Source organism: Pyxicephalus adspersus, chromosome 3 (assembly GCF_032062135.1).
Source record: "Pyxicephalus adspersus chromosome 3, UCB_Pads_2.0, whole genome shotgun sequence".
NCBI lineage: Eukaryota > Metazoa > Chordata > Amphibia > Anura > Pyxicephalidae > Pyxicephalus > Pyxicephalus adspersus.
Genome location: NC_092860.1, coordinates 140144163 through 140155891, shown reverse-complemented (window position 1 = coordinate 140155891; position 11729 = coordinate 140144163). Strand labels below are relative to the sequence as shown.

The following is an 11729-nucleotide window of genomic DNA, read 5'->3' as shown; positions in this document are numbered from 1 at the left end:
AACCAGTAGTCCCACATGGTAAGTGACACCACGCCCCTGTCAAAAACCCCAGAGCATCAAAGAGAAGAGATGCTTGATGGCTGCTGGGAGAGCAAGAGATGAGTTCCTTTCCTGGTACGTGGATAGAAATGAGCATTCAACACTAGCAAAGGTCCTGCAAAGGTTGATTTATTATTTATTTACTTGGAGTTAGGCTAGGTACACAGGTGCAATAATTGTCGTTAGAAAAAGAACGATTAATGACCGATCAACGATTATTTTGAATGATCGTATTGTGCACAACTCTGTACATGCTGTAATGATACGATCGTTCAAATATATTCCACCAACAATGTACACACACTAGATACAATCGTTTGAACAATGCAGGAAATGAAGTGTACAGGAGAAAGTGTATCACGGAACAATCCACGATCACTGAACGACTGTACACTCAATAGATAGCAAACGCTCGTCGCCCAATCAGATCCGCCGGGATGGTCATTCGTTTCCAGCGACAATCCTCGTTCATCGACATCGCTGGCCAGTCGTGCTTTTTTGTACACGATTATTGCATGTGTGTACGTAGCCTAAGGCTTTAGAGCTGAGGTAAGGAGAAAAAAGGAAACCTTAAAATTTACATGTTAAGCTTACACAAGATTATAGTTTTGCGTTTTAACACATTTGCTTTTAACACTTGCATTTGCACTTTCATACATCATTGATATATAAAGTTTTATTTACCACTGGAGGAGACCACAAGGATGAATGTGATTGGCTAACAGAGACATTTTCGTACATGATGCACACAGCAGGATTTGATGCAGTAGTAGTGGAACATGCACGTTCAGATAAGTATCCAAATAGCTCTGATCGCCTGCATCTACCGCAGACTTACACATTACACACAGCGGTAAGGCGCCTTTCTAATGACCTTGCAGTAGCTTGGAATGCACAAGCATAGAATAAAAATGTGAATAATGAGATGTAGCTGCACAATTCAACATCTTTGGATTATATTTCTATCATATTACCCTTTGTTTTACATGCAATGACGTCTCACCGGGGGCCCGGTAATTGTTTCATGATTCACTACGGCTTTAATGTCTGGAAAATATATGCGAAGTGCAATAAAGACGGCATGGGAGCTGGTGTGATTTATACAGAATTATTACACGGGCCCGCTGTCATTTTCTGCAGTCTACACAACACAACTCCTTCATGACTGAAGCATTAATAAGACCTGTACAACTATCAGGTTGGCCAGAGTCTTCGGAAACTAGATGTTTAAAGTACCCACTAACCCAAATGAAAACTGAATCTGTATTTATATATGTGTGTGTGTGTGTGTGTGTGTGTGTGTGTGTGTGTACACACACTGCTCAAAAAATTAGGGAAAGGTTGAAATCATACATCAGATCTTGCTAACCAAAATAAGTGGGCTGAAAATCTTGATATGCACTTGATAATGTCCCAGAGGTTTTCTACTGGATTGAGGTTTAGGGAATGTGAGGTTCAGTCAAAGGTATCAATGTCTTTGTCATCCAGAAGCTGCCTTTACAATCTGACCACATGAGGCTGGGCATTGTTCTGAATCAAGAGGAACTCTGGCCGCACTGCACCAGTATAAGTACTGATAATGGGTCTAAGAATTTCATACTGGTACCAAAAAGCAGTCAGTGTACCAACAGCTGGTACATGGAGGTCTGTGCAGCCCTCCCGGGATATGCCTTCCGGACCATCATTGACCGACTGCAAAACAGTCATGCCTGATGATGATGCACACAGCACAATTTGCTGCCTTTCTTGACTCTTTCACACTGGTTACATGCTCATTGTAAAGAAAACAAAGCACCAATTGTGAACATGCCACTTCTGATGTTCTCTGGCAAATAACAATCAAGCTGCAAGGTGCAAGGCTGTAAGTCCTACTGCAGGACAATGGACCCGCATGCCATTTCAATAGATCCTGGATTCATTCATTCCTGATCAATCTCCTGGAATCGACTTCATACTCTTAAGACTGTGCTGGGAGACTTTTTATGATAACACGTATGGATATGCCATCCTGAAGGTTCCGGACAGCCTTTTGCAGAAACCGTTAATGTGAACTAGCCCTAACGTTGTTAACTCAGGGATGTCTAGAGTATTCTAAAGACACAAAATGAAATGTGTAAATAAAAGGTGTCTGCTCGTAAGCTTTGTACAGACACTATCTCAGGGACAAAAAAAATCATTAGTGATCACTTTAGGTGTTTTAAAAGTGAGTGCTATACAGATAGGCAACTGTTCTGTTCCATGGAAAGGGGAGAAACATTGGAAGGCACCCACTAAATCCTTGCAATTAGTAGAATAGCTGTCACCAGCGGTCAGTCATTTAGTGTTCACTGTGGCTCTCTAAACACTGTAAGACACCAATACTTATTTTTGTCGGAGACTTTCACAAATGTTTGTCTCAGGTGATGAAATTAGGCATCTGTATGAAACATTACTCTTTAAGGTCAATTAGTAAACAGCATGATGGATTTACTTTAAAGTGGAACTAAACCTTGGGGATACCGACTTATCCCTGTTCCATCACGGGCGCTGCCATCTTCTCCCTTCTCTTCCACATTCCAATCTTCAGCCATCTTGATTTGCTGGGTTGGATGATCCAGTCTTTGTACCCGGAGGCCAGAATTGCTAGGTATCACTGGCAGCCGATACTGTATTTTGTACACTGAATTTTGACAGATGGGTGGCAATCAGGCAGGTAAGAAGAAATATTGCAGAAGCGGTGGCAGTCAGGCAGGTAAAAATACTTATTGCAGAAGAGATATCATCTGTCCCTTTCTGCAATAAAGACCTGTCTGAATGCCAAAGTGGAACTTTAGTTCCCATCAACTAATCCCAACTGTTTTAAAATGTTGCTGCATTGTATTGCTTCTATCCTTTTAAAAGAAAAATCCCTTGACTAAAGAAGTATGCCCTATAGTGGAGAAAAAGTTACCTTTCCACAGCTGCGGCAATGGTGCTTCCTGCGTATCACTGTAAAAGGAGCCTTACAGGCTGTGCACAAACTGCAAGCTTCATCAGGGACCCAGTCAGGAGGATCTGTAAAAAATAAATAAATAAATGGTTGTTTAAAGTATGAAGAATTGTAAAACAAGGGTAAACCCAGTCACTACTGCAGTTACTGATCACACTGTTCTTATTCCACGGTAGTGAACAAGAGGTTTCCAGTAATGAGGAGGCACAAACCTAATAATAGTATTTGGGCAGTGTTTGTAATACGGTCAATTTGGTGGCCGTAGGATTTATGGGTAAATATGGTTTTATTGGCATTTTGAAAGTAAAATGGAAAGCAACCAGAATACAAAAATGCTGAAGTAGTAGCATCAACAATAGGAGATGGAACAACATAACATTGTTCATAAAAATATGTATGACAATGAAGGATACACAAAAAAAAAATGGGAGGCAATCAGGAAACAAAGAAAAAACAACCAGTGGAGCAGCCCTAGAATTTAGGTCTAGTTTAAAGCTATAAAAAGAATGCATTGAAAGGCAAATCAAGTAGACTTTGCTTGCTTATATGAGATATTATGTAGGCTTTCAAGAATAAGAAAACACATGCGGTGGATGCAGCTGATAAGGCTAGTATTGTAGGGCTTTACCAATACCTTTTGTTAAGTAGAGGGATCTGCTTTTTCCATAACTTTTTTATGGAAAAACTGTAGTAATATGTAGTGATCACAGTAATCATACAAAGCAAGGTACTGCAAGGCCATGCCATGTGTCACTCTAAAGAGAAAACCTGTAACACATAGCATTGTTACACAGACCAATTTGCCATTTGTTGTTAAAAAAATCATTCTTTTACTATCCTCGGACAACTTTGCTTTTCTAAAATCACAAAAGATTGATGCTAACAAACCTAATAAAAACAACAAACAAAAAACTTTACCTAAAGAGAAATCTCCATTGTAGGAAATGTTTATAATGGGACTGCAAGCTCTGCATACATCTAAGAAATTCCAACTGCTGCCATGGTTGTCAGATAAAAAAAAAAAAAAAGGTTCATGTTCCTGTGATTTTAGAAAGGCAATGCTATGTGTTATAGGTTTTCTCTTTAGTGACCCATGGCCTTGCAATACCCCAATCTGCCTCCTGTAAAGCCGGCTGCTTTGTATGATTACTGCGCTGCCTATTGTTCAGAGGGAGGTTCGGCAAGCATTATTCAAACACAAAAGCAATAAGTACAGCTGTTTACAGTGGATAAGGATGAGGGGAATACAAATAAAAAGAAAATATGTGTTTTAGCAGCATAAAGTCAGGCCCATGCATCCTCTATGCTTAAGGGAATTCAATTCCTAAAATGCATCTAGCAGACAGGAATATAAATAAGAATGCTGAGTACTAGAAGATGCCTCTTGTTCAGAAAAATATCTCTTAATAGGCCACAATCAGCTTCCCTTATACTGGCTATGGAACCCAGCCTGCCTCCAAGGGAATTACCAATGATCCATGTCCAAAATTATCCATACTATCCATAGGACTAGTTATGATCTGTAGGATCTTAACTAGTCCTACTCTAAGGGATCACTTTATATAACAGCCAATTCACTTAAAGGCAAACTGTTCTAGGAAAAAATAACTACCCTCAAATAGCAGGTACCTTTACATGCCAGTGGGCAAGCAATGTCCTCTGCAGAGTGCCAAAACTCAGCTCACACCAAAACAAACTGTACTGATTTGCCAGATTATGGATCACTGGTAATGTCTCAATGACATCTATTAGCCTTTTCTCTGGCTTGTCACTGTGAAGGACAGTCTTAATAACCAGACGCTAGTAGGAAGATTAGATTGTAAGCTCTTCTGGGCAGGGTCCTCTCCTCCTCCTGCGTCACTGTCTGTATCTGTATGCCCTTATTAATGTACAGCGCTGCGTAATATGTTGGTGCTATATAAATACTGTTTAGTAATAATAATATTAGTTTGGTTCCAGAAAGCTCCAACAATTCCTCAACTCACAGCCTTTGGGTTCTGATTAAGAAACCCAGCAGGCCCTGAAACTCTTCAGCCATTTAAGAGGTGGCAAAGAACCAACCTATTCAAATGGAGTCAGTATTAGCATATTGAGCATCTCAGGTTTGAGGGCTTGTAAGCCACTTAGATTGCACAGGGGCCTATCTATAAAACAGTGGTTGCCTTTTGAAAAATAATTTAAAAAAATATAAAAGAAATTTACATTTATAAAAGGGACAACAATGTCCTAGTAACTGGACGTGTGAAGTCACATAACTATCTTTCCAAAAAACTGTATGAAGTGGAGAGAGCTCCATAGTATTCCACATGCTGCAGATGCCTTTTTCAAATTGGGAAGCTGTGATACAATGTAGTACTAGTAGCCTAGCAATATTCACTCTCGGTTATAAATATAACCCTAAGTGTTCCATAATAATTTTAAATAAGGAAAGAGTCTCAACCCAGCTGATGCAGAATAGAAAAATGGGTCTGTATACATATTTTAAAGATACCTTCTGTTAGCCATTCATACCTTCAAATTCACCATCCCGGGCCTTGGCAGCTAGCTCTGAAGAAGAAATGGTTTCTTGACAAAGAGCACAATCTTCTAGAGCAGAACTCCTCAGGCCTTGGCTTACTGTATAAGCAAAACAAATAATCATTCAGATATCCACAGAAGAAAGAACTGGTAAAATGTAATGCTTCAAGTAGTGGACACCCAGGATTGTCCCAAACAACAAAATTGGTTTCAGTTATAATTAAATGAAACATATAAAAATAAATGTCAGGAACAAAATCAGACTAAATTGGTGATCATTGTAGTGTCCCTTACACTGCCATTCCAGAGTTCAGCATTACATTCCAAAACTTTTTTTGTTTTGGATGGAGTAGCAAAGAGGTAAAAAAAAAAAAAAAAAAATTGTTAGAAAACAAAAAGTATTGCAATGCAGAACAATCAAAGCTAACACCAGCTTTTGTAGAATATGTGCACATCAACACTGTCATATGAAGGATTCCTAACTGTAGAATTGTGATAAACAAGTTGCAAAATAACTTTTTCTAAAGTCCTTGTATGATCATCTCCATAACATACGTCGTAGGAATTTTGTACTTAAGGTTAAAAATGATTGGGATTCTGGCATGGAAAAGGCACATTGGTGTAGATCCAAAAGGAAACTTAGGTAAACGGTATTGTGGAGCTTTGCTGTATTTTAATGCTTTACCAAATAAGACACTAAAGGCTATACAAACTAGAAACTATAAGGCTAAACATGCATGTAATTCTGCTAAAGTGCACACAACTTTCTGGACACAACAAATTACAAAATACAGTTTATTTCTGCTGTTAATAACTGGCTGTAGCTTTCTGAACCATTGCCAGAAGAGGGCAGTGAGTCTCAGTGGATTTCTTAGAAGGCAAACACTAGTTTATTATAAACCCACTGCACCACAATTTACAGAATTGTAAGTCTGCAATGATTTCTAGGACTCTGTTATAAGGAGGAGAGCATGAGATTTTAAAATACGATCTTATGAAACCACCAAATGACTTCCAATGTCTGTTGGTTACAGTTCACAAATCTAACACACCAGGATAAGGATATCAATTTTAAAATGTAAGTTATTTGCATACAAGAAGTCTAATGAAATCTGTCAAATGGATAAACAAAGCTCCTTATCTTGGAGATTTGTGAATTTACTCTGACGCGTTCAAGACAAGAAAACCTTTAAAACAGACCTGTATTTAAATCTAAATCAGTATTAAACACTTCTGAAGCATGTCTAGTATAGTTGATGTATTCTCAAACTAAATCAGCTTTTTCAAATCTAATAAGTTTGTGTTGTGTTTTTTTTGTTTTTTAAACTGCACAAAGTCCCATTGCTTCCAGCTTATGCTGCAGACCTATTTGCAGTAGGTAGATAGTTTAACTTCTGCCAGGTCTCAGGATAGTGTGTACCTTCCCCTGTAATGTCAATCAACAAAATTCTCTCTTATCATTGAATATGCTAAACCTAGGAAGAAGGCATTCCTATGAGAACTGGCAGAGGTATTGCAAAATATACCAGCGATAGGCCAAGTACTTCACAATATTAGTTACTGCATATATGTACCAACACACTAGATATTTTAATTATAGGTCTGTTTTGCCTATTTAATGTAGAGATCTGCAGAATATGTTGGTGCTATATAAATAATGTTTATTAATCTAGCACTTCTTTAATATGTTCCAGTGTCCATCAGAAGGACGCTATGAGCTCTCTTTCATCGTTTGTCTCCTTTCCTATTATCACAAGGACTTCTCTTGAGGTGCTCCTGTTCTGTAAAATACTCTTCAGCCAGCACCACCCTTCTAAAGTGCTGTACAACTATCAGATAGATATCAGATTACTGCCGCTGGAAATGATCTTTCTATAACCAGGTGCATTCCTGTGGAGCGTCACTTGCTCACCCTTCCCCATAGAACAGAATCCTACTTTGTGTACACCGCTCCTCCTTTCATCTGTCATTGGAAATGATCTTTCGTTCTACTGAGAAATGATGAAGTAGGATAGGTGAGTTGCACCAGGAATGCACCTGGTTATTTATCAATCTGCCAGGGCAAATATTAGGGGATTGCTGTACACACGTAAGATTTTTGCATGACTGTTCATCTCAGGTGACAATCATCTGACACAGGTATGTAGCTTAAGTCTTTATGGTTTCAAATGCATTATTTTATCTTATGTAATGACAAACCAGCACATAGCAGAACTGTAATAACTGATCTGGTCCATAAAGGTTATACAGATATAGGGAATGACATGATTACCAACAGGTGTTAAGGGGAATTTATTTTATAAGCAGCCTTTCCCATATGCAGAAGCAGTGCTGCTCAAACTAATATGTTTAATTACAAAATGTACCATTTGACAAGACAAGGATGTGTTTGACCTGGTCTGCTTATAATCTATATGTAAAGCACACTACGGCATTAATGTTATTGGGAATCTAATAATCTACTTCAAATGCATGTAAAATGCAGAAAAAAACTGTATATACAAACCCCACTTTTTCCTGATGAGAAAACCCAGTGTTTTATCTGTAACTCCAATGAAGTTGTAAAACACATGTATCTCATTTATTCAGCAAGGATGCAAAATAAAGTTCCAATTAAAGGTTATGCATTTAAAATATAAAACAGTTACCTTTTTTCTGTTTCACTTTGTCATCTACTTCCTGTTTGGTGGCCATGACTTCAAATAAAGTCTTCAGGATACTCCTTAGGTCACTTGCATAGTTTGTCTGCAACTGATCAGCAACACCTAAGGATGACAATTGTTATCAGGTCAGGGGACAATACTGAGCACCATACAGAAGTGCCAGGAACTGAATAGGCTTTAGCTGCAACAAATGAAGTTTTCCTTTTTATTCTCATGGTTTCTGATACAGTGGTAAAGTCCTTGGTGAATATTCATACATATAATAGAATGTCGGGTTCTAGGCAGAAAAAACACACCTTCAAGCTAAGCATGAGCAAGTCACTGCTGTCCAGCCCTAGCGCGCACATATATATATATATATATATATATATATATATATATATATAGTATTCCGCATTTATATAAGTGACTTCTAATTTTCCTGCTTTGAAAAAGATGGGTAACCAATCTATTAAGCAAACATGGCAGCTATACTTTGAATTGACTGGTCACTGTCGAGGTTATAGAATTTGATTTGGTCATCTTCCTGCCCCTAGCTTGTGATTGGACAGGGGAGGTGCAGCAGAGTACTGATGAGCTAAGCAGAATTCCTTATCAATGTGCATGCGCATATCAAGTTCCTTGTCAATATATATGAATGATTCACACCTGAATAGAAACTAGTTCTACCCCTCCCATTGTAAGTGCTGCTGTACAGGAGATTAAAATAATCTAAGAACAAGTACATGTAAAAAAAAAAAAAAAAAAAAAAAAACTAATGGTGTCTGCGAATTGATCACAATAAAACCTATATGAATTTATGTGTTGATCAGAAGATATAGGGATTGTACCCTAAGGTTCTCTGATGAATGGAGGAAAATCAAACCTGAGATGCAGACAAAGAGCCGGTGAATGAGGTCATTACTGCTGTGGAAGCGGGATCTGATCTTTTCTCTGGACGCAATCTTCGCTGCTTGCAAGGCCAGCTGTATTTCCTCCTGATCAATGTCATCCGATGAACAAGAACTGGTCATCAAGCTGCTGGGAGAACACATAAAGGTAAGAGAAAGAGAAACAAGCAGGAAAATGAATGGTGAAAGGCAGCCACACTTGTAGCAATGTGTTATTAGAGATGATACGGAAAAGGTCACCAGTGTTCCCATATGCGGGAGAGGAGAAATACAGATTTCTATCGCAGAGTAACAAGTCTGACAGATGCCTGTTCTCAGCTGTCACTCCAAGAGACGTGAAGTGACAATCTTGCAATGAAATGCCAAGGCGGCAGATTGCTTTCCAATAACACGAGCACTCTCAGAACAAACCCAAAACCGTCTAAATCTAAGAACAAATCTTTCTACAAAGTCACAGCCAGGGTTAGGATACTCAGCAAGGTCTTTCAAATTAGGTGTTGTTTAAAGGGGAATTGCACCTGTACAGGCTTAGTGAACATACTCATCAATTTGTTCAGCAAAGTGGCATAAATGGAAGGCAAAAAAGACACTACAAGTGCACAGGATTTTACCACAGTTTATACAATTAGCACATGGACAAAAATAAATGAAACGTGCTTCTAAAATCTCAATAAAAGAAGGTTTCATTTGCTCACACTCATGTTACATACTCCCTTCTTGACTCTAAGAGTATTACTACTAGAACGTATACAGGAATAATGGATGTGAGAGCAAAGATTGTCTGGAGATTGTTTCAGTTCTCCCTAAAGGTATACTGACCCACTTTGGGCAACAAAGGCTTGTGATTGATGTTCCTCTAGATTCCCCATGAGTTAATCTACCTTTAAAGTGATCTTCCTTTCAGAACATATTTTATAAGCCGCCCTTATGCCAGACAGCTAGGTATACGCTCCTGCATCACAATTTTATGTGAGGACCATGAAAACCAATGTGGACCAGTAGGGTGGGAGATACGCAACATCAAACAATAAAGATTATATTGGTGCTATAAGATCTACTGAAGAGCAAAGACTGGATTGCTGTGATTGTTTTACATTTTAAATCTAATGACAATGCCTCTTTGAACAAGAAAATGGTCTACTTGCAAACATAAAAAGCTGCATCAAAACCAACCGTGAATTCTAACCAGGGGAAGACATTGGGAAATGCAAAGTGTACAACACAAGGAACCTGTACCCTCCTCATCAAACAGAATTCCCAAGTTGGTTCTGCATCCCACAGTTCTGTCCTATTGCCCATTCTTCTGCAAACCCTACCTCTTTCCTGTGCTAACCTGTATAGAAACTGTAAAAAGGAAGAATGTGAATGGTTACTATATTGATTTGTTTTTAAATTTTCATGCAAGAGGCTCTTTAATCTGGAGATCCTTGCTGTCATTTGTGATGCTGGAACAAGCACGCAGGTAGGAGGTTTATTATTTTCAGACCTCACTGCCTTCATACCTATTCCTTTCTAGTGGATCATTAGGAGGTCTGGCAGAAGTAGGACCGTTTTCCTCATGTACCATGGTATTTCACGAATGTCCCCCTTTCAGGCCATAACAGGTCCGTATTCTCGGGATCTCAGTGTTTGTCTCATTAGTATAAACAGCCATGTATGAGTCCTGCTGCTTAATTATACTCCAATAAATTCAACTGCCTTGCAGCACCAGCGTAATAGATATATTTATTATAATGGCCTAATCCTGAAATCAATGTAACTACAAGCAACATGTCAGCATCCAGAATCACTCTGATGGTGTAAGCAAAAACAATTATGTGTCATTAACAGGATTAGCAACTTCAGATAATTAGTCATTTCAGGCAGCTGACACAGACATTCTCTTTACTGGAGTTCAATAATAGCCAATGCTCCTACATAATGATTCAGCATCAGCTGAGCTTTTCAAAATTAAAAATAAGAGGAGCTACAACATAGATAGCTGCAGATTACAACACGCATGGTGGTAGGTAATACGCATAGACTCAATCGGCTATTTCTAGGGTTTCCAGACAAAACAATACAGGGACCTGAATGTGACTCGTGCTGGATGTGAATGTTGCTGGATGGAATGGCCACAGACACAAGGTATTAAAGTAGTGTGAAAACTATTCCCAACTTTCAAAACAGAAGTGAACAGAGTCATAGTTCATTCATCCTTTTCAGCCCCTGACCTGCAGTACTCTACCCTTTCCCTTCATAGATGTATACCAATCTCTACCCACTTGCAATATTTTCTGTGCACTGGCCACACAATGTTCCTGTGCATTTGTGATCCTTAGACTTCTATACAGCTGTAACTTAGACGTCTATAGATATTCACTGTGCAGATGTAACCAAAGCACAATGTAAATGTTGCAGTGGGCCACAGCCGTGGGAAGAAGGCAAGTATGCATTTACTCATCCAGGGAAAATATTAAAATTTGCAACTGAAAGTTTATTGATCCATTAGAAGTTCTTTTAATTTTATATCAAGCAATGGTATGGCAAATGGAGAAGGTTGGAATCCCTGCCAGGTTTTATTGCTAGGTGGGACCCCATTAGAAATTATTTCTGCTCATTGTTAAAGTGACAACTATTTATTTAGGGGGAGAAAATATTTCTTTAATAGCA

At 38.6% G+C, this 11729-nt stretch overlaps 1 protein-coding gene across 6 annotated transcripts in view; it reads right to left on the bottom strand.

Annotated features, from left to right (window-relative positions):
• ZFYVE28 (zinc finger FYVE-type containing 28) overlaps nucleotides 1–11729 on the bottom strand; it is a 142233-nt gene that overhangs the window by 9362 nt on the left and 121142 nt on the right. For 3 of the 6 annotated variants that reach the window (XM_072406548.1, XM_072406550.1, XM_072406552.1), the window contains 4 exons: nucleotides 9053–9207; nucleotides 8173–8289; nucleotides 5519–5623; nucleotides 2969–3072 (listed from right to left, as the gene is read on the bottom strand). In XM_072406548.1, coding sequence (XP_072262649.1) covers nucleotides 2969–3072; nucleotides 5519–5623; nucleotides 8173–8289; nucleotides 9053–9207 — 481 coding nt within the window. Of the gene's footprint in view, nucleotides 1–152; nucleotides 584–2968; nucleotides 3073–5518; nucleotides 5624–8172; nucleotides 8290–9052; nucleotides 9208–11729 lie in introns of those variants that run through there. The other 3 variants (XM_072406549.1, XM_072406551.1, XM_072406553.1) reach the window with 2 other exon arrangements.